At 41.1% G+C, this 23,280-nt stretch overlaps 1 protein-coding gene across 2 annotated transcripts in view; it reads left to right on the forward strand.

Moving 5' to 3' along the window:
• Nucleotides 1-20,135, forward strand: part of epha6 (eph receptor A6) — a 147,693-nt gene extending 127,558 nt beyond the window's left edge. Inside the window, exons 9-17 of one of the 2 annotated variants that reach the window (XM_070914114.1) lie at nucleotides 6,427-6,497; nucleotides 8,831-8,956; nucleotides 9,447-9,632; nucleotides 13,848-13,909; nucleotides 14,439-14,648; nucleotides 16,832-16,981; nucleotides 18,940-19,133; nucleotides 19,479-19,628; nucleotides 20,021-20,135. In XM_070914114.1, the coding sequence (XP_070770215.1) occupies nucleotides 6,427-6,497; nucleotides 8,831-8,956; nucleotides 9,447-9,632; nucleotides 13,848-13,909; nucleotides 14,439-14,648; nucleotides 16,832-16,981; nucleotides 18,940-19,133; nucleotides 19,479-19,628; nucleotides 20,021-20,135 (1,264 nt within the window). Of the gene's footprint in view, nucleotides 1-6,426; nucleotides 6,498-8,830; nucleotides 8,957-9,446; nucleotides 9,633-13,847; nucleotides 13,910-14,438; nucleotides 14,653-16,817; nucleotides 16,982-18,939; nucleotides 19,134-19,478; nucleotides 19,629-20,020 lie in introns of both variants that reach the window. The other variant, XM_070914115.1, reaches the window with a different exon arrangement.
• Nucleotides 20,136-23,280: the final 3,145 nt, after the last annotated feature.

The following is a 23,280-nucleotide window of genomic DNA, read 5'->3' on the forward strand; positions in this document are numbered from 1 at the left end:
CCGCTCTCATAGATGTAAGGTTGTACAACACAAGTGAGGATGTAAGAGGAGCTGCTGTACGAGGAGTTTTGACACCTGGCTGCCCTAAAAGCTTCCTAAATTTACATCTATGTTTGCATCTGCTCATGTGCAAACTTCTACCAGAGTTTTACTGTATTTGTGCTCTTTCCCCTTGGATTGTCTGTCAGTCTCCGCAGCTCTTTTATCATTTTCTTTAATCCTTCCTTTCTTCTGTGCCCTCTGTAGCCTCTGCAGCAGAGAGATGTGCCGTGGTGACTGTGAGGGATGTTAGGGCAAGTGAGGAGTGGTTTGAATTACGCTGATGCTTTGATTAGGGCTCTGGGCAATGTTGTTTCACCGAGGTGGATGTGTGGGCGTGTAAAGTGCTTGTGAATATGTACTATAACAATGCTCGACAGCCCAGACAGCAGTGGAAGAAGCCATGGTCTTTGTATATGATAACTGTCTTTGTGTGTGTCTGTGTGTGCAGCCTCTTTTCAACATGAAAGCCAGTGAGACAGAGGGATAGGCGGATAAAGGGGATCAGAGGATAGGACTGGAAAAGACTGATAAAGGCACATGCCACCATTTCTTTAATGAACAGCTTGACCCCATCAGCAGAGGTCAACAGTGGCTTTCCAAATCCCCTTCTTGTCCTCTCTGCCAGTGTTACCCGCCATGTTATCTGCTCTGTCTATCTGTGTCCAGGATCCCACAGACTTCACTTAGCCGAAGCCCAATCTGGCAACCTGCTGCTCGTAGCCCTCTGACACCTGCTCTAATCTGGCAACCCGGATTACGTTAAATCTTCAAAGAGGAGGAGGCTCACATGTGATCACATGAACCCACACACAAGCAAGCGTTTACACACACTTTCTCCACTAGTACGGGGCATGTTCACTCCTAACTTATTCCATCGCAGCCTGCATCATCGCATCATTTAAACACTTTATTTGGCCACACAGTCCTCTCTGCTAATCTGGAGAGGTTTGTTTTTGTTCATTAGAACAGTTACTGAAGCAGCACCCTTGCTTCGCATCACATTGGAGACAGAGGAAATGTATTCTTTTAGAAAATCTGAAATCTGCTGCACAATTCATGTGGGTGTTGATCAAACTCTGGCAATGCAAAAGAATCAAGAGAAGACATCAAAACTCTGCTCTGGACTAACTTCTTGGTATTTATTTATAGAAACCATTAAATGTGTCACACAAAATGGGTCGCTCGTGGTCATGACCCCACAGAAGATTATTACCTGGCTCTGCAGTTCCCCTCAGCTCTGCACAGAGCATTTCCAACAGCAGCAGGCAGGTGGTTTCAGCAAAAAGCTCTGATAAACCCACTGTAAACTACCTGTCCTGCACCACAAAGCACACAGATAAAGTTGGCGACCAGCTGGTGAACATGGTGGAGCACTCAGCAGCGGAAGAGTCAGATATGTGCCATAGGAATTGATGGAGATCAAAACAGAGCTGAAAGACACCGAAACACGACTCCAAATGAATGCTTAATTTGCTGTGTCCTCAACTTCATAAAGTGAGAATATGTTTATTTAAGTTTACAGGAAGAGCAGATTACAGGTGTGATACTGGAGAACCACAAACATTATATTATAATATAATATAATATAGCAGTAAAACAGAATTTCAGTCACATTGTACACATAGTCTGATACTCTGAAAATTACAATAGCTACACAGTCATATCCAAAACCTCAAAGAGTGGCTCAGTGACTGTCAAATGTCTCTCCACCTTCGAGACAAGTCACCGAAAAACTGTGTCTGCAGCTTTAGTTGGTGTGCCTAACTTGTTAGTAACAGACAGGGGCCAACATCATCATCATCATCATCATCATCATCATCATACAGTGGAGTGTGTGTCCAGCTGACAGCTTTGAGTCCAATATTCTCTTTCATTGTAGCTCTGTGTTGGTCTCCTCCTGCATATTGTAACCAGCTATTGTAACCGGTTACCAATTTCATTTGGTGTGTTGTTGTATGGTAGAGCTTCCTGGCTTGTGTGAGCCTGCAGTGTTATCATTCGCTGTCTTCGTGATGTACAGATTAGATTGTGATCAGAGTTCAGTGGTGGAGCAAAGTGTGCACTGAGGAAAAAAAACGTCATTTTTTAAAATGATATATTAAAGTGTACTTTTCCAAAGTGGTGAGCAAAGTGTGTATCCTCCTAAAAAGACAAAGCAGACAAATAGGTAGACGGCCCTTCCCTGTTTTGTGGTGACTGCTAGTTCATCATTGTTTTGAGGGGAACTTGGGAATGATGCATTTTGTTGATTATATTGTTGTTTAGAAATGACAACACATATTTATTGTACTACAGTATAGGTACTCTTTGTAGGGACTACACGGTAAATACCCCCAAGACAAAGTGCTGAGAATAGTTTCTGTCCACATTGTGTCCATATACTGAATTATCCAATTTCCTATTACTTTACTGTGTAGTTTATTGGTACCACATCTTTAGTCTCTTTTAGTTGGTGCTTAGTACTGAGTCTAATGGGGACTATAATAATCTTGCAGTAGTGATGTCTGTGTACAACTTTGATTGTTTTTACTGTATATAATTACTGTATCTCTTTATTATTAATTTATCTAGGCATTTAGTTTATTAACGCTTCTCTTCTGTTGCCTTTACTTGTATCAGGCGGTTAGTGGTGAGAGGAATGGCTGTACTGCAGAGTGGTACATTAAGTTGAAGCAAGGCAAACTAATGAATTTGCACTGTAATCCATTTATCATTGTTATTTTGATATTGAAAGTAATGATATTGAAAGTACTACTTAATAGTAGCATTTGATGTTAGTAATATTTATGTTTTAGGTCCAAACCAGCAGGAAAACATGTCAAAACCATCATGTCCTGTGGGACCTCTGTCCCTCAGCTCTGCCAGCTTCATCTCCAGGAGGGAGATAGCATCTCTCTTCTGGACCACAGTGGGTGTGGAGGCGCAGGGCTCAGGGGGGAGGTGGATTTGTCTGGAGCAGTGACAGTGAAGAGAGGACTCTCCTCTGAAGTGACTGTGTGACTATGAGAGATCTCTGTTTCTGTCTTTGTTTCTGTTTGGGTCAAGCCTTTGCTCTTCTACAGTACTTGCTGCCACTCCTTTAAAGTTTCTTTCAAACATGCATGTCATTGTGTGAATGTGATGAAAATTGTACATGACTGTGTCTTATTTCAACACACAAATACATATTTACATATTTGAAATGAAACACTTTTCAGTAGAAGTCTGTCTAGGTATGACCTGTAGTAACATTTCTGTAACAAGTCCAATACATAAATTGTGAATTTAGTTAATGTTATCACATTAGCCACAGAAGCACAAGGGTAAATACACAGAGATATTAAAAGCATGTCCTGTTCCACCTTCGTAAGAGCTTTGTAATAAACATATCACTTGATTATCATCTCTTATGCACAGAAAATCAGTTTTATAAACCACAAAATACTGTGGATGAGACACTTTTAAGTTATTCAGGAGATTCGTTACATGCCAGATCAGTCTAAAATATATTTGTCAGCCTTCAAATAATTGTCAGCTTTCTTCTGTGCCAACTGCCGACAGCATTATTATCCAACAAAACACTTTATATACGAAATGTGAGCAAATAGGAATTTATTCACAACTTGGAGTTTTGTCATTTTTAAGTGTCCTTGTGTGCTGTTGGGCTGCATGAAACATGCAGCAGGATTCTATATTCTATCTAATAAATGATGAAATATGAGAAAATGTATGAGGGGATCCACTAGTGAGAAGTGGGAGCGAACGTCCCTCGTGCACGCGGTCATTAATTAAGCAAAATACGTTTTAAAATTCATCAGTGAAGCCACTCAGAGCACGTTCCTTCCTTCACTGCTCACTGCTCTTCTCCAGCCGCCCCACCTCACACGCCATGTACCAAATATTTCGTAAGCATTTCAAATCTATTTTGTAACCGTCTTGTCATGTTTGAATGAAGCTATTACTAAACCTTTTATGAAAGGGTCAACCACGTTTGACTGACAAAAAGCCATTTGCTCAAGTAATGTCCAGGCCAGATGTTTGACTTAAAGGGTGAGTTTACTCAAATTGTAAAAAATATATTCTTCCTCTAACCATAGGTTGCAGCAGAATAAAAAAACGTTCATTTGATTGTAGCTTTAGTCCTTGTGTAACTGTGAAAAACCTGCAGATCAATTGGAAAGGATTAGAAGTTTCCAATCCTGTGTGTTGTTTTTTAGTGGGGTGACCCTCTTCAGATTGTGCCTCATTGTCCATAATGGCGCTCTAATGTCACCATGAAAAGGCCATTTCAGGAATTAAACCTGTAAAATTGACAGACCAATAAATTCTAATCTATTTGCTGAATGATTGTCATTTTTGTTGATGCTTGATTCATTTTGTAGCAGTGAAATCACAGAGGTGTGACTGTCAAGATGATTTCATGCAACTCTTTCTATTCACTGTTTTACTGCAGCCGTAACCACAATGTTATACTGAAGATGTAACTTCCAAGGCATCCTCAGTGGCCTAAACTAAACCTTAAACATAGTGATGGCAGATCAGAACAGCTCATGCGGGTCACTTTTAGAAAGGTCTTATGGGTCATCAGGCGACTTCTCTCATCCTTTAGGTGAACTTGTTGGTGTGTCACTATGTGAGCAGTTAGTAGTTGGGTTTTTGATGAGCCTCTTTGTGTAGAAAATTTCAAATGGCTCCAGAAGAATTTTTTCCTACAAAGACATTCCAGGATTTCCAGAAATGCGTTGAATGTTCTTGTTTTCAGAAAAACAACTTTTGATTCTGATTGTGTGACTCTGTCAGGCTACTTTGTGTTTCCTTCACTTTTCGTTTCGGAGCAACATCCAAGCGTCTATTTGGATAAATTCTTCCGTGGTCTTTTTGCAGATGCTGTCATCTAATCTCGCAGCTTTTTTAGACTTTCTTGGCAGCGGCTTTTTATCAGTCGTTGGCTGTCTCTCGGTCTCTCAGTGCCCAGATAAACTCTCACACAAACACATACACACACACACACACACACAGACACACACACACACATGCACAGGAAGAGGGAGCTTTTGCATTAGTGGATGAAAAGTGAACTTCTCTTCTATAATAGTGTGTTGAGTAAAGACATTTAATTCTCTCCGTGAAAGAGTGTCTGTCTCTTCATTTTTTCAAGAATTTTGAATCTGCGTGTTTATGTGTGTGTTTCTGAATCACACCACCTCCATCTTCATTACTATCTGTTCAGTATTGCAATATTGTTTTATTCTATTTCATTTTCGGTGGCATAAGCTATGGCTTTATCTCATTTCTCTGGGGTTTGATCTTGTTGTGATCGTGGAATGTTAAAGCTTTCGTGGACTGGTTATGTGAATCTGCGTTGCTATGAAAATGTCGTGGATTGTAACTGTAATCGACTAATTAGCCTCTGAAATGTTACTGTACCCCTTTCTCCGTCTAACCTTAGCGTCTGGTTTATGTGTGGCTTTTTAATTAATGTCGCATTCAGCAGTTTGTGGAACTGTTAATGTCTAAGGTCCCACTAGGCCCTCAAACTAACACATCTCCGGTGGTGAGAGGTTGTTAAAAACACCACATACCATCCGCACCTGAGTGACTGAGCATGTGTGTCTCTGTGGTGCAGCAATGTAAAAAGAAAGGAAGTTGTCCAAAAAATCTTTTATTTTGACTCCTTAACTGCTAAAACACACATACACATGAGCACACACACACACACACACTGTATTTAACCTGCCTTTCTTGTAGAACACACACACACAGAACTTTATGACCCGTATTATTGCCATGTCAAGCTGTTCACACAAGATGCTGGAATTTGGGCCAGCAAGTGCATCATGTGACTGGATAGTGGTTGTCTCAATTAGACCAGGATTTGACATTCTCTGAGACTACTGTAATGCAACATGATCTTAACTTTGGGTTAAGTCTCTGCTCGCTAACTAACTTTCGAAAGGTGTAATCACACGTTCTTCCTCCTACAAATGAAAAGTTAACTATAAGCAATAAAACGTGTCTTTGCTTAACTCAGTGCACTCAGGAGTTGACATGAGGAGCCTCTTTCTGCAGACAATTTTGAAATGTCACCAGTAAAAGATTTATTTCTACAATGAGATTCCAGGACCAGAGATGTGTTAAATGTAAACATGTTCCTATTTTCTGCATAGAACATTTTTTGTAATATTATTAATTTACTCTTTCTCAAGTCATCTATACTATATCACATTTTTGTTGAGGTTTTTCCTCTGAATTCACTTCAACTCACAAAAAAAAGTTTTATTTCCAGGCTTCTTGAAGGCCCTCCCCATGTACGGGTCCCGGATAGTTACTTGCAAAAAAAGTAATGTAATTGCACATTTGAGGAAAATCCCTTTAACTCTGTCTATCAATCTGTGTGTTTTCCAGGTGTCAGTGGTACTTTAAGGCCAAGATATCTTCAGAGGAGAAAAGGAGGACCAATTATCAGAATGGACATGGTAAATAAATCAGCCTTCCTCTCTCTTCCTTGTTGTTTTGGATTTTTTTTCTCACTGTGACCCTCATTTTTCTGTTTTCATCAATTTAGCATCGCAAAAAGATTGAGTCAAGAATAATTAATTTCCATATTTATGATGATGATGCTAGTCTGTTAAGTTTTTATAATTTGATGAAATGTCAAATCTGTTTGGCACATTACATGATGTCAGTGTCGAAAATTACTACTTGCCAGAACGCCCAGCCATTTGGTGAGAAAGTGCCAGGTTTTATTTAGTGGTGCCAGAAAGCGAGGAAGAAACAAGATTCTGTGAGCCACAGTTAGCAGCTAGCAGGCTAGCTTCTCTTTGCATTCAACATGCACAGTGTACTGCTGTATGGATCATTTCCCATGTGTGTCGGTGCCTATATGCATATTTGCATTTTGCAGGGGGGTGACAGTTCCCGGCACAAGCTGTGACAAAATGCAAAAACTGTGACTTGCTGTTGTTACAAATGCAAGCAAGAAAAGAAGTAGAAACTGTGATATTTATACAATAGTTTCAGGAATCAAGACGTCAGACAAGTCGACAGAGGAAAAATTCTTTGAACCACTATGCTCCTTCATCTTTCTGTCTCTCCCTCCCTCCTCGTCTCCAGCAGTCACCCTCACCTCCCCTCAGGTTTCATTTGATGTTCTACATGGGGCTGTTTTTTTTCTTCCTTTTTTTGTTTAATCTGGTTACATAGCTGCATCCCTGAGCTGTCTGCTTCTGCTCTCCTGTACCTTTCCGTCTCTTTTGCCTGCCTTTTGTCTTTTAATATCCAACTTTTCATTCCTGACATGAAAAACACAAATTGAAATGAGAGCTGTAAAGTGATAAAAAGAAAAGATGTTTGAAAAGTGAGCAGAAAGGTGGAGATTGGGGGCGAGACGAGGGAAAATTGCAAGAGGAGAAACCGCGAGCGGAGAAGAATGAGGATGGGAGCAACCAGGTCGAAAGTTAGAGGAAGAGCGGAGAAGACAAAGAGAAATGAGGCAGTTTTAAGAGGACAGTTGGATTGAGGGTAGAAAACAGATAGCAAAAGGTGAGAGAAAAAATATACATCAAATTAGTTTGTGAAGGTGGCTAACAAGCTGCCACATTCAAGATTAAAACACTCACCTCAGCAAGTGTGTGTGTTCACTCCTAAAGTCAAACCCCTGTATCTCCTGTGTCCTGTCTCAGGTCTCAGCCCTGAGTGGTGTTGAGCTGAGGCTTTGAGAGGAGAACAGCATCCTCTGGGTTTTTGCTGGTGTCAGTTTGTGCAACTGATTGTTGCTTTTTGTTTCATGATACTGTATCGATCTCTGAAGGAGAAACCAAGCCCCCCCCCCCCCCCTTCCACTGGGAAAGATTCACCGGCTCGCTCATAGACACTTCAACAGGGTGGTCGCTTACTTACAGCAGGGGCTAAAACTGGTCAAAAGACTGGCTCAGTGTGCCTCTCAGCAAAAAAGACAGAGGAGGAAGCAGCTACTAGTGTGTGTGTGTGTGTGTGTGTGTGTGTGTGTGTGTGTGTGTGTGTGTGTGTGTGTGTGTGTGTGTGTGTGTGTGTGTGTGCTCTTGTGCTGTGCTAAAGAGCAGATATTGAACATCAGACAGGGCAACTTGTGTAATTGCCTCCCAGCTCATAATCAATAGCAGCGGGGGAAATATGTCTCTACATGCCGAGGACCTTTTGTCTAAAGAGTGACCAGGTCATTGTTGTGTATGTTAATGTAAGTTGAGACTGTAAAACGGTACAAACAGAAATACTTTAAAAAGTTGACTTAATATCTATTTCTGCTGTATCTATCTCAGATGGACAGCATGGACCACTGTAGGCATCATTAGCTTTCTATTTTAACTTCTCAGCTCACTCCCAGTTTTCACGTACGCTCAATTACAACTGAAAGATGTTATTCAGGTTGGTGTGAGGTGCGTCCTGTGCAGTCAGCTTATTGTGGCTGGTAGTTTCTTGGTTACTTTGACAATAAATGCACTAAAGATCAGCCTTACATTCATTTGTTTTCCTATTGGTGTGTTTATTTTCCACCTAAATTGAAATATGTCAGTATATTTTTTTAATCAAATCATAATTTCTATTATCTCAAATTCCACAATCGTTCCACACACCCCCTCGTACCTGCAGATGTATCCCTTTGGGTACAAGTATTTGTAGCAGTGGCAGTTGTAGTAGAAATAGTGTTAGTAGTAGTAAAGCGTTTTATACATTGTTTAATTTGAATTCAAGTTTTCCTAATTTTACCTTCCAGCCTGGTGAAGATATAAAAAAAACAAATTCTCTTTTATCTTTCTCTCTGTCCCCTCAGTCCCTTTCCCAGGAATAAAGACCTATGTGGACCCTGATACATATGAAGATCCCACGCAGGCTGTCCACGAGTTCACCAAGGAGATTGACCCGTCCAGGATCCGCATCGAGAGGGTGATCGGAGCCGGTATACACACACACAGCTATACTCTCATCCACTCGTGTCTCACTGATTCATACCCTTGGCCTGTGGGCGGAAGAGGATCATTTCATGTTGGTTAGAATAACAATAGCTTTAACTGTGCCATAGGAGATGATCTATTTTCACTCCACACATATAATTGCCGTGCACCCCCTCTACTCCTTTGTACGCACTAAAGAGGACGCCTTTTTTCCATCTCGCACTGTCTCACTGTCATTTTCTCTGCGCACACTGTAGGAATATCAGAGCTTTAACAGGTTTATTGAACAAAAGAACATGTGAGAATAGATCCAAGGCATTTTATAGAAGGTGAAAGAGAGAATTTCATGAAGTTTAACTAATCAGAGAAGAGGCAATAATGCTGGAGTTCAGATGGGAACTGCAACACTGCCCCCAGGTGGCATATTATGCTGCCTGCTAATGGGGTGGAGTTTGGAGATACACTCCTTACTGTGTTAATCTGTGTGCGCTTTAGGTGAGTTTGGCGAGGTGTGCAGCGGCCGCCTGAGAACGCCGGGGAAGAAGGAGATCGCCGTGGCGATAAAGACACTGAAAGGTGGCTATGTGGAGCGTCAGAGGCGGGACTTCCTGCGCGAGGCGTCAATCATGGGCCAGTTTGACCACCCCAACATCATCAGGCTGGAGGGCGTGGTCACCAAAAGTAAGCAGGATTATGAGAGATGTCATTTAATTTAGTTTGGAGATGTGATAAGATTACATCTCTGTCACCAATACGTTTCTTGCTGCACTCATTTATGTGCAGACACTTCCTGTAAGTCACTGATACCACTGACGAAACAACTGATGCTATTTCCAACTCTCCTCAGGGTCAGACTCTATTTTAAAATTTGGTTTTACAGGGAAAAAGTACTCAGAGATGTGGCTCTGAGGCCAGAAAATCCAGTCTTCAAGTGAGAAATAAAGATATTTTCAGTCACAATGTGCATATAAACATGAGAAACTGTCACTGTGTGGTGCATTTTCCCATGTGGAATTCCAGTAGCTCACAGAGACTAAAACAAGATGAGAACAAAGTGTTATATAAACACAGTCACTATCTTTCTATCAAACATACTCCCTTCAGTCTTGTTGTCTGGGGGCAACCAAGATGCTGCACTCACATTAAGCGCTTTGCTAAAAAGCTAAAGTAAAACGTAACAAGAGCGTTTGAAATTGCTATCTCTTTACCCATCACAGTTTACCACAGTCTGATGGATAAATGTGTGCCTTTGGTTGTTTGAATGGTAAATTGCAGTAAAGACACTTCTTAAGGTTGCAGCAGTCTCATTTTTAGGTATGAAATAGCAAGGGCACTGTTTTTCTTGGTATTTACAAGATTAGTGGACTGACTCTGCTCTGTTTATACACATAGTTTTGTTTTGTGTTTATGCCTTGTGTAGAGTATGCATTATCCTCCACATGCCCATAGTGAGTGTGAGCGTGTGCATGTCTATATATGCGTGTTTATATTGTGTGTGAGTGGCCGGCATGCATTGGTCATGTAAATTCTAATGCCCTCTTTTTGTGCAGGAATATGCTTTAACTACAAAAGGTGTGTGTGTGTGTGTGTGTGTGTGTGTGTGTGTGTGTGAATGTGGACTTGTTAACGAGCTCTGTTTTACGGGGCTCACCCAGCGCAACATATGGTTGTTTTTACAGGGGGTGTATAAACTGAGACATTGCTGTGAATATAAATGTGTCCCCTGAAGACTTTGAACCTCCCTGAATGTAAATAGAGGACATTCCTCAGCGATGACCCTGCTGACAAGAATTCAACTGATAAGGGTCTTTAAAGACCGATACTCATTACTGCATTGAAGCAGCTGATTGCTGTTTTTTGCACCAACAGATTTAACTGTAGTTTTCATAGTCGACCATCTCTGAAGCTATTGAGTGGAAAAAGTCCTTCCGCACTGAGATGATTTCTCTGGTAAGACATGCGATGATAAATAAGAATAAAAACATTTTGAGTCTCTGTGGCCATGAAGGACTTTCCATCTCAGAGGTCAACAACATTGACTGGCTTCACTGAATGGACATTCAAAGGTCGGTTATATTTGAATAACAACTTTTTCACAGCTGTTGATGTCACTCCACAGTCAAAATATTGTTTATTGTTTTATTTATATATGTTTTTTAATAATATATAAATTATATAAATCCTCTCCAAATGTCAGTTTCACCCCTACAGAAGGCTTCTTATAGTGTGTGTGTTTTTATTTACTTTGACAAAAAAAATAAATGAATAGCTCAAGACCCACTTATTTTTTCCTGATGGTCTTCAATGGGATGTGGTTGAAAGCTCTGGGAAAAGCTAGTAAATGGACCTTAAGTTAAGATTTTTTTTTTGTCTTTCTTCAGAGTTATGAAAGTGAGATTTGAGATTAACACGTTAGCACTTGAAATGAAATTATTTGCAGCATATTAATCTATCAACGTGCTAAGAAAATACAGAACCGCTGTATTGTTAGTTAGGAAGAATCATATTTTATTATACTAATGTTTGAATTTGGAACTCCACCATTTGATATCACATGAAACCATAAAAGCCTGAGATATATTCAGTAAAATGCACTGAATCTAACCTAAGAAGAAAGGTTTACCACTTTCTTAGTCGTCTGCTTTTATAAAAGAGGAAGTCATGAGCGCAAACCATTTCATATGACGCACACACACACACAATACACTATACACTATACACTATACATACCAAATCATGCAATCAAAAGCCATTTGTGCTTGGCAGGGGGGCATCATATATAGAGAGACATCATCCTTTTTCTGTCTGCCTGCCTGTCTGTTGGTCTTTTACTCCGTACATCTGTTGTTGTTCTTCAGAGACTAATTATGGAGAGTATTGTGCTGTGACTGTCTGCTATACCTGCTCTGAAATAAAAGGTGACACATTAGACTCTGGTAAACAGGTGCGTTTGTTTTTGTTCAGGCGCCGCACTGCATAACTATATATTGGAGCCAAACATTGCTAATTAGCTCGGGAAAGCCAAGCTTCATCAAATCATTTCCTTTCTGTCCCTGCTGGATTGGTGTTGGGGGGGGATTAGATTAGATTTTACAACATGCCTATTTGGTCTGAAATAAGTAAGGCTCTACGCATCCATCCATCCATATACTCACTGTGCCTTCTTTTCTCTGGTGACAGGAATGTTTGATTATCTAAAATGTTAAAAGCATTCAAGCTGTTTAAAAATGAATGTTAGCACAGTCAATATTTCAATTTGATCTAAAGGTGTGTCGATTTGAAGCTTCTGCATTTTGGGCTGCTCTTTATCAAAGCTGGTGGAGTAACCATTTAGTTCTCATCCTTTAAGCCTTCCATTTGTAAAAATTATCACTGAAGCATAAAGCTCACCTTTTTTGTGGCATGTGGTTTGTTTTCGAGTGCAGGCTCTATTGTAGAGCTCATTGCTGCCCCTTGTGGCCACTGGGGAAAATGACACCACACTCAAAAGCTTACCTGGATAAGCCACGCAAAGGTGAAATTGATGCTTTATTGGAAGCGTTTTCATCCAGTATGTTTTGCTTTCATGAGAGAAAGGGCTGTCTCCAATACAGTGACTGAGTCCCAAATGTCCCAAACAGGACCTTTTTAGTCAAAAAGAAAAAACCAAGAGCTTTTGTCAATCTGTTCTGTGAATTGACATAATCAGTTAGAGTGATACTCCATCTTCCACCATGTGATTGTTCACATTCCCATTTGAGGGAAAAAAAGCTGTCACGTGTGATATCAGGTATTACTTCACCACAGTAACACTTTTATTTCTCTTTCCAGCAGCTCAGGGTGGTTTACAGCTCGCCAGCACACAGGCCTGGACAACTGCCTCCCAGCTGTAAACCAGTCAGTCTGTAGCACCGTAGGGATCCTCTGTGGGGGAACATTAACATTTGGAAAGAGGGATTGCGCTTGCACCTGTTTCTAACTAATGTCCTATGTCACACATGGACTGAATACTGAACAGGTCCCGTTCAGCAGGTTGGGCATGTTGAGATGGATTGAGCGTCTTAACTCGATGCATCAATCAAACACTGATGGTCTGAGTGTTTCTCTAGCCCCCTCTTCCCTTTTTTCTGTCTCAGACTGGCAGTTACACACACACACACACACACAGTGGGATTTGGTTAGCCAGTGTTACCCAGAGCTTAATCTGTCACCTGCATGACTCTGAATATTATCTTGTGGTTTATCAGAGGATCATTTTTGGACCAGTGTTCTTTAACTAATTGTTTGATGACCTACATGCAGTCTTTATGCTGACCAGTCTCCATGCTGTGCTTTAATATCCGTAAGCTTAGATTCATGCATAATAAATGCAAAGACATTTAGCATTTTTGTTGAAGACTCATTCAACTTCATGTACATCTAATATGATGGGCATAATCTTAGTTCTACACGGGTGGTTATACAAAGAGTTTATTTTTAAGGGACATCATTGGATGGTTCACATATGAAATCATCATCAAATCGTTTTAGTGTTAATCATAACTAGTAATATAATATTACTAAGAGGGTTCATTTACAGGTTTCAATGACAAATAATGGTGTCATTTTTAATGTTCAATTTTTAATATACTGAATTTTAACACAAAACACCACCTAAAAGCATATATATATATATATATATATATATATATACATATATATCAACCTCAATATTTAAAAACTTGTGAGAACATCTAAACAAAGATCCACTTATTAGGTTAAGAGCTTTTAACTGTTTTAACTGACCTCACAGTTTGTATGCAGCAAATGGAAGTGGCTCAGGTGTTATTACTTTGATCTGTGGACATAAATCCGTCATAGCAAAGAAATAATCTTTGCAGAAAATAAGGAGTGTGTGTTGTGTTTGTGTGTTTGCAGGCAGGCCTGTGATGATTGTGGTGGAGTACATGGAAAACGGATCGCTGGACTCGTTTCTGAGGGTGAGTGTTGAGGTGATCAGAGAGCGCAAGTACGAGTATGTCGGTTTCCTGCCTTGGGTGGTATTTTTGTGGGAAATAAACACATGACAAAAATGCTGATATAAATATGGTTTAGAGAAAGACAAAGCTATAACATCTACTGAAGGCCCTAAAAACAACACTACCTTTGCATGTCAGGTTAAGCAGGTTAAGGATATTGCGCATAGCTGGGGGCCAAGCATAGTAAAGTATTTTTCAAAATTGTGAGGAGAACAAGTTAAACTTTGTCAACTTTGTCTCTGTTTATTGTAGCATATTGTCCTGTCAATAAACTGCCAGTATAGTTCTGAACAAACAAATGTTCCATAAAAAAGCACTGAAGTATTTCACTATGAATTCTGTTGCTCCATAAATACCATCATGTCTTTTTGTTTTTGCTATTCATCTTTATCGACCCTCCTTTTCTCTCTCAGTGTCTGAGCTACCTCTCCTCCTCCTCCTCCTCCTCTGTCAGTTCATTATTTTCTCTGTATCCTGCTCTCTCCGTCAGCAACATGATGGTCACTTCACTGTCATCCAGTTGGTTGGCATGCTGCGTGGCATCGCCTCGGGCATGAAGTATCTGTCAGACATGGGCTACGTTCACCGAGACCTGGCAGCTCGGAACATCCTGGTCAACAGCAACCTGGTGTGTAAAGTGTCAGACTTCGGCTTGTCCCGAGTCCTGGAGGACGACCCGGAGGCTGCGTACACCACAACGGTACACCTGACTTTTAATTTTAGTTGCATTGATGCTTTGTTTTGTTTGTTTGTTTTTGACAAGGATGCAGTCCTATGGGAAAAACTGAATAGTTGTGTTATAGGTAATGAAAAGGTCAGATATTAAGATTTTGTAACCCTTCCCACGACAGGGACATCTTGACTCAAGTCTAATTCCTCAGAGCATATTTGAAAAACGTTTCATTGGGGATTCAGGGCTCTTGAACCCAAATGCAGTATTTGGCTAAATTTGTTCAGTATCTGCATTCAAAGACACCAAAGATAACTGTTGCCCTCCTTTTCTTAGAGGCAAGTTTCAGCTCTGCAAATATACAGATACAAGCACAGATAGTGACAGCACTGGGAATTAACATTTGTGCCTCTTACTGTTGGAAATTGCTTTGAGAGGTTTTTATTACTTTTATGTGGGGCCGCATTTGTGTTTAATGACAGGAAAGTTATTTAATTTAGTCTCTTGGAAAAGGCATCTGAAAGGGGTCTTCTAAAGCCAGAGATGGTTTCCTTAAAGATATAATATCTGCTCACCTCATGTCGTTGGTCGTAAACGATAGTGTTTAGTGTAGCTCTTGTTCGATCGTCTCTCCTTATTCCAGCAAACTATCCAGCTCTCAGCAGCAGCATGGAGTGTCTCCAACCATAGTAACTTTGTGTTTTACAATAAGCCACCATGCAGATGGGATATCAGAACAATACATTGATTTAAAAAAACAACACACATGTCAGCTTCATTATTAATTACAGCTCCACAGCAGTAATAACAAGGATACAAGTTCTTCTCAGTTCTCAGTCATATTCACTGGCAGTTAGCTGTTGGCTGTGAGAGCCTCATTAGAAGCAAGAGTTGGAAAGTCTTGGTCTATGAAAGGCACAGGAGTAGAGGCTCAACAAACAGCAGCTCAATTTACAGAGATGTACTGAGAGTTTACAAGACACTCCCTACCAGCTGTTCTGTGGCTGGTCCTCCCTGTATCACAGCATAACAAACAAAAAAAACAGTCGTATTTCAGGCATGAACCGGCATCCACACTCAGAACCCTGAAAGCTCTGGCATCTAAAATCTAAACATCACACCAGTGCTGAAACTGGAGACGGAACTCGTATGAACTCAACTTTGATTTTCTGCCAACACCTGCTGTTGTTGCATCTTATCATTTCTATTCTCAGAAGCAAGTTCATCGATTCTCCTGGAATATAAGTCCTGTCAGTGTGGAAATGTCTTTTGGAATTTGGGACGCGTACGTTTTCCATTCAAAGATTGTATTTACAGACTGATGCTATCTCTGTAAGCTTGAGACATCAGCAAACTGATGCATCACTCTCCTCCTACTTGATGAGGCTGCTGAAATTTTGCCTTCTCTCCTGAGGCCAGCGGAGGATAGAGTTGCCTTAGATAGCAAAAAGCTAAACTTCAAAAAATCTTGGGCTGAAAAAACACTGTTCTGTAAATCTGTCTGAGCCCACACTGTGACCTCCATTTCCTGGTTTGTATTGATGTTATTGTGTGAAGGAAATGCTTTGTTTATGGCTCCAAGTTTAGCTTTCTGCCTCACAAGACAATTGAAATCCACAGAAGGGAAGTGAAGGGTGAGGACAGGTGAGGTGAGGTGAGGACAGGTGAGGAGAGGTGAGGTGAGGACAGGAGAGGTGACGTGAGGACAGGTGAGGTGAGGAGAGGTGAGGTGAGGACAGGAGAGGTGAGGAGAGGTGAGGTGAGGACAGGAGAGGTGAGGTGAGGTGAGGACAGGAGAGGTGAGGTGAGGTGAGGACAGGAGAGGTGAGGAGAGGTGAGGTGAGGACAGGAGAGGTGAGGTGAGGTGAGGACAGGAGAGGTGAGGTGAGGTGAGGAGTGGTGATAAACAGAAATGTGGTTTCAGGATTCAGAACAGGAGAGCTCTTGGACAGCAGTATTTATGAAAAGTGTTTTAAAATGGCTCTGCATGCACTTGAGCACGCTTTAACAGCTTCTTTCTTCAGTCGCAACGCTGGAAAGTAATGTTTGGGAGAGTTGAGACTGCTGAGATGCTGAGATATACTTGAATCACCAGATGCTGTACACAATACACATTTTTACATCAGTGAATGTCACCAAGGAGGATACTCAGTGTGCTGATGCTCTCGAGTGTGTGAGTTTATTTCATACTGTGTGTGTTTGTGTGTGAACAGGGTGGTAAGATCCCCATCCGATGGACGGCTCCTGAGGCCATCTCATACAGGAAGTTCTCCTCGGCCAGTGACGGGTGGAGTTACGGCATCGTAATGTGGGAAGTGATGTCATATGGGGAGCGGCCATACTGGGAGATGTCCAATCAGGATGTGAGTATCGTAGTCATCACAACGGTTGTTTGTGTATTTGCATTTGTGTAACAAGTGATCAGGTTGGGAAAATGTTCTTCAGAGTTACAAAAAGAACAGTAACCTCCACATCCCTCCTCAATCTAAAAGCTCTCGAGTCAGTGTGCAAGACTTCTCATTTTCATTGAAATTGTATTAATTCATCCCAAACAGCTAATGTGCTGACTGTACAAACGTTAGCTGTAAGCTAGCCAGTAGCCGATCGTGTGTGGTCAGTGTATGGCAGCTCAGACAGTTCTTTGTGTTATTTACTTCCAGTCAATTTCCCATTTTATTTATAAATCTAACTGTTAATTTATATTTTATGTATATTTGATCTCTACATGTTATGGTATCTATAAAAATTATTTTCTAAACTGTCAGGAATGTAATTGTGGATTTTGTGGGGGGGGTTTTTACCAATAAACTGTCAATTTTAATGATATTTAGTCTAAAAAATATAAGAATCAGCCTTTAAAAATCCAACCTGTGTCATATGTGTGTCATTGTACAATGTAAACTCCCAGAAATCTTACTGAAGATGTGACCTCGGTGTCCTTCGGCCCTTCTTAGAGGATGGAAGAGACTTGTTCATGTTGTTTCCACAAATATCCCCCTCACAGGCCTGGTCTTCTAACCCCAACACTACTATACACTTCAATATTGACTTCTCAATTCCTGCTCCACTGAGTAAATTCTGTGTTGATTTTCCATTATATCTGTTAATATTGTTGCCCTCTAACCTGCTCCCTGCACTGCTTTCTCACATCAAAAGCCTCACCTCTGAGAGAGAGAGAGCAGGGGAGGAACAGAAATGCTGGTGAGATTCACCAGTAAGATGAAAAAGATGAGTGAGATGGAAAGGGAAAGAGTAGTAAAGGTCAGAGGTTCAGAGGACTTCGGTCCAGTAGAGGGGGAGTTTAAAGCTGTGGATTCAGTGTGGCTGAGCAACCCGCTGATCCTTGGGCTGTGGTCAGGGATTGGAGGGGCCATGGAGGAAGCAGATCCATCCCTCTCTCCGCTGAGTGTGAAAGCTCCACCGTAATCCCTTCAACCCCAAACACACAGACTCGTGCACATCCACACACAGACACCCACACACACACATTCACCAAGGTCCCTGGGTTTGGGGAGGATTTGTGCTGTTGGGGAATTGCTTAGAAGTGCTTTCCAAGGCAAAAGGCCAGCCAAGCCACAAAAGCAGCCAAACACTATCTCATCCTGGTCAGCCACTTACCACAGCTCCCTACAAAGATACATGGATCTCTACTTTCCCATGGACTCACAGATATGGAGATCTACAATATGGAGGCTACAGAAATGCACACTATCAGCTCAGATGAAAAACAAATTTACATTTGTATGCGATACATGTTGGAATTGATTGATTGTACAAATGAGGTTTGGGCACATGAATAAAATACTGATTTGTGCTACACAGGAAATCAAACATCCAAGGAGGCGGTTATGGGAAATAATAGAAGCTTACAAAAAGCATTAAATGTAATGATTCTTCCTGTTTTGACCTCTGTTCATTTCATCAGTTATTTCTCTGATTCATGGTGTCCGATCGAGTAAGCAATCTGTCTCTTTGCTGCAGGCTCACAATTGGACAGGCAAAGCTATTATTAATGCGTCTTAAAGCTGCTTTTATCGATTTTTTTTTAACAATAACACTGGATCAAATGACAATGTGTAAGGTGAAACGGGTCCCTCGTAGTGATGGACTACAGAGAATTATCACCTGAATCTGCAGCTGTGTTTGTCTGGTCTGCTGCAGTCTGCAAGATCATAGAGAAGCAGCAATTTGGCTTTTTAAGCTGGTAAAATCGGTTATGATGCACCATAAAGGTCTCTAACTTTAACTTTCCAACCAATATCCTAACACAGCAACCATCTTCCAAATTTAGACTTCATCCTTCATGCAACTGTCTCTCCAGGTGATTCTGTCTATTGAAGAAGGCTACCGGCTGCCTGCTCCAATGGGCTGCCCCGTGGCCCTGCACCAGCTGATGCTTCACTGCTGGCAGAAGGAGAGGAGTCATCGGCCCAAATTCACCGATGTTGTTTCCTTCTTGGATAAACTGATCCGTAACCCCAGCAGCCTGCTGCCACTGGTAGAGGACATTCAGAGGTAGGTACGGTGCTGAAGAGTTTCTAGTATCATGAAATGCATTAAGTGTAAATGCACTGTAAGTTAATTTGAGTGGAAGTGACCTGGGACCAGAACAGAACTTAAGAGGTATTTACAATAAACAGTGAGCTATGGAAGGACATCTCTGCTAAATTCAAGCAAAGATAGGGTGACTTTCCTGGTTAAGAAAGTTTATAAAATGCTCTTACTCCTACTCCGAAAAGTGTGCGTCACTCTGAAAACTTTAAGCCAGTAAAAGAGTAAAAGTCCACCTCTGTGATACTTTGGAAATACTGGCAGGATCTGATATTATTTGGGGGGGGGGTTTTGTATTTTTTGTATCAGTCTACCGGAGTCTCCGGGGGAGGAAATGGACTACCCGATGTTCATCTCCATCGGCGACTGGCTGGACTCCATAAAGATGAGTCAGTACAAGAGCAATTTCATGGCAGCAGGCTACAACACATTGGATTCTGTGGCGAGGATGAGTATTGAGTGAGTAGGAGCGCCGAAACATAACCATTATTAAATGACATAAATTCAAATAAGTCCTATCTTTGTAGCAGCAGTGGTGATTTAAAGGGGCCTCTGATGCTTTAATTACGACCATTCTTTTTGTCACAAGCTCCCCAACTGTATGTAAGTGTAATACTAAGTTGCTAGAATAACCCTTTAATTACTTAAGTAAAGCTTATATGATAGCACATTTGTGATCAAAACATCACTGCCTTTACCAGACAGCATAACAACTTTGCCCAAAACACTCAAAGCACCTCCCTGAAAACATTTAGGCAATCAATGAAGCCGATGAAAAGTCCTCACAAGTAAAAGCTAAAGCGTTTTGTGTGGTTTTTGTGTGTGTCTATGTGTTTACCCTCTCGACCTAGAGATGTGAGGCGTATAGGGGTGGAGCTGATCGGCCACCAGAGGCGGATCAGCAGCAGCGTACAGACCCTCCGCCTGCAGCTACTGCACGAACAGGAGAAGGGTTTCCATGTATGAGGACACCCTTTAACACAGCCTGGGGTGGACAGATAGACGGACCAGACGGAAGTGAAGTCTAGACCGCTGGACCGACAGTCTACAGCCTGTGCCTGAGTCTTAACCCCTCATAGAGGAGGTCATTGGACAGACTACCACAGCGGACTGCCCCTTGGTCTCCTTCACATCCAGTAGTAACAGACTGTTTCCTACTATACACCCCTTACCCAGTATACCTGGTTCTGCCAGACTATTACAGCCTGATAGACTTTAAAGACTGGGCCAGGCCCTCACTTAGGGGAATGTAATGCCTTGTTGCAGCAGCAGTACTTTGTGTGTGGAGCAACAATATCTAGAGATGTAGATTTGCAAACGTAATCTACTGAATCTTTTGACTCTTTTTTTTTTTGTTGTTCTTTTCTCGCTCCGAGTTATGTGCTCATGTAGCTGCTATCAGGTGTGCAATCGAAAAGTGTTTCTGTTTTGAAAAAAAGTATCCTCAGTATTTTTTATTTTGGAGTTTGATAATTTATCACAGCGGAATTATTTGCATTGCTTTAGTTTGCCCTCTCTCCAGAGAATCTGGTACGCTAATACTTGAAAGAAAGACGCGAGAAGCAAACTATGGAGATTTCTTGAATGTTTAAAAGTGTATAGACAATTAATCGATAATTATTATCATAACCTAATATCTATATATGTGCAGTCCTGTATGTGAAAAGCCCTAGTAAATCTGGATCTTATTTAAAATGTTTTATTTATTTAATACTTTTATCCAAATCAGCAATACCGTATTATGCAGTCACCTCAGTATCTCAGAGAGAAATGAAGAATAGTGCAATGAGAGAACTCTTGTTGACATATGAACATGAGACTCACTCCACACCATCCACCTGTTTCTATTGTCACATGCTCAGCTGCAGAACTGGAATCCGTTGCCTTCAGATGAATAACCATACAAGTCTATTCTGACAGTTTTTAAGCGACGAGCATACTCACAGTTGTGTGACGAGCCTGATTTTTGTTTGGATTGTGAATGTTATACATTGCCTGAAAGTACACAATCTCCACTGTCTTAACATATGAATGTTCACAGAATTTAGATATAGATTGGGGAAGATTGTCTGGAAACTTAACATGGACTTATATGGTTCTTCAGAATTAGCTGAAATCCTTTCATATACATTTATTGTTTTGTTTTTTTACCTGCACGCACGCTAATACAGGCAGAGGTTTGCACTTCTGGGACAAAGCTGATCCAAGATGTCAGAGCAGAACAATCCGTCGTAGGTGCAAAGCCACTGGATGGATTTCACAAAGTAACTCTTCTCCAGTCTCTTCTTACATTGTGGCCATGTAAAGGTTGTGGTATTTAGTGGCAGTATGGGGAAACCAGTGTACATAGACGTAGTCTGAAATGAAAAATTGTTGGATCTGCAGTAGATGATGTCAAGTTGTCAGATGTTTGCCATTGGAATCAACATATTTCTTCATTCTCTAAGTCAGTGGTGAATAGGCAGTGGTGCAGGATATAACTAGTTAGTCGAGGTGGAGGCAGCAGAAGTAGTTTAAACTTGGTGGGTGGAAACCAGAGAGTAAAGGCAGTAGACATAGTTTTGTGTGATCAGGGAGAGTAGATGACTTTAAGGAAAGCAGAGAGGGAACGAACACAAACAGCAGCATCATAGCTCATCATGTGTCATTCTAACGTCAACAGTAACAAACACACACACACACACACACACACACATAATGCCTTACAGTCCGTTAACCATGCATGACAGAAACACTTTAGAGTAGTCCGTAAGCTTCAGTGCAGTCGCAGGTCCCAGCCATTAGTTTGAGTTGTATTCCATATTCAAGAGAGCAACGACGGCCCTCTACAGCTGCGCTTTCTCTAACAAACTGGCTCAGTGATTGATGTCGAAGGCCAACTGGATCTGGAGATCTGTGCCTTTCGGTCACAGCGTAGTCATGCATCCAGGCCTCCGGGAGTAGGAAAGGTGCACGCACATATGCACGCACACATGCAAACACACACACACACACACACACTCGCTCACAGTCACCACCCCTCTACAGAATATGGAGAATATCAGATGCTGTTTGTTTAGCATGTTCTACTGCTGAGCAATGTTAGAACGTTATTTTGTACAAAGTACAAGTATACTTATAATTCTTGTATTTTATTTTTCTATAATTTCCAAAGAGATGTTGTAGATCTTGCACACTGTAAGAGGCAGTTACAGCGAATATTTATTTGCAAATAAAGATGAACAGTTCTGGTGGTCGGCTGCTCATTTCATTTGGTTTTGATTTTTTAACTTGGGCAAGCAAAGAGAACGAAAACCAGAATTGATTCACAGGAAGAAATGCCATCCTATATCTTTCAGGTTGTGAAATTGTTTTCTGTGCTATAATTGTGGAAAACCAGTCTTGCCTCACCTCATTGAAGAAACCTTGCAAGGGGCAGTCCCTTCAGTGGATGTGACTTTATTTAACAAAGTCACGTCTCACTGAGTTAGTCCCCATCTCTTTCATTTGTTTTTAATGTAAATTATTGTCAAATATACCACACTTTTACCTCCTCTTCAGCATAGCAACTCTCATGAAGTCGTACACATAACTGATAACCAAAAGATGGAGCTGTTGGACCGCTGACCAGCTCCAGACCTGCCGTGTGCTAAGAGTTTGTCTTCAAAACCCATATTTCCCCATTATAGTTAAATTTCCAATGCTTATAATAGTTTAGAGTTCATGGTGACCAAATTTTAAGACATTTATGAGCTCCTATTTTGCTGTGACGTGTGTGCATGTGTCTGTGTGTCTGTTATTTATGATTTATTGTAGATTTACAACAACAACACAGATTGCTTGAATTACTATAAATCTATGTGACACACACAGACTGACACAACAGATTGAGTTAAGGTAAGGTAACAGTAAGGTATGGTAAAGTAAAGTGGGGGGGCCTGGAAAGCTCAGGTCACCGGGTAGCTCACAGAGCTTAATTCAGCCTAATAGGATTACCTGTCACAAGCTGGGATGCTCAGGCGGCATCTCAGCTTGCGGCACTATTCACAGCAAATGCCAGGAGCACACTACCCACGGCTATGTTAGCCACTACTGTTCCATGAGAATTTGCAAATTAAGTGTGTTTAATATC

This window comes from Enoplosus armatus, chromosome 11, assembly GCF_043641665.1.
Source record: "Enoplosus armatus isolate fEnoArm2 chromosome 11, fEnoArm2.hap1, whole genome shotgun sequence".
In the NCBI taxonomy this organism is placed as follows: domain Eukaryota; kingdom Metazoa; phylum Chordata; class Actinopteri; order Centrarchiformes; family Enoplosidae; genus Enoplosus; species Enoplosus armatus.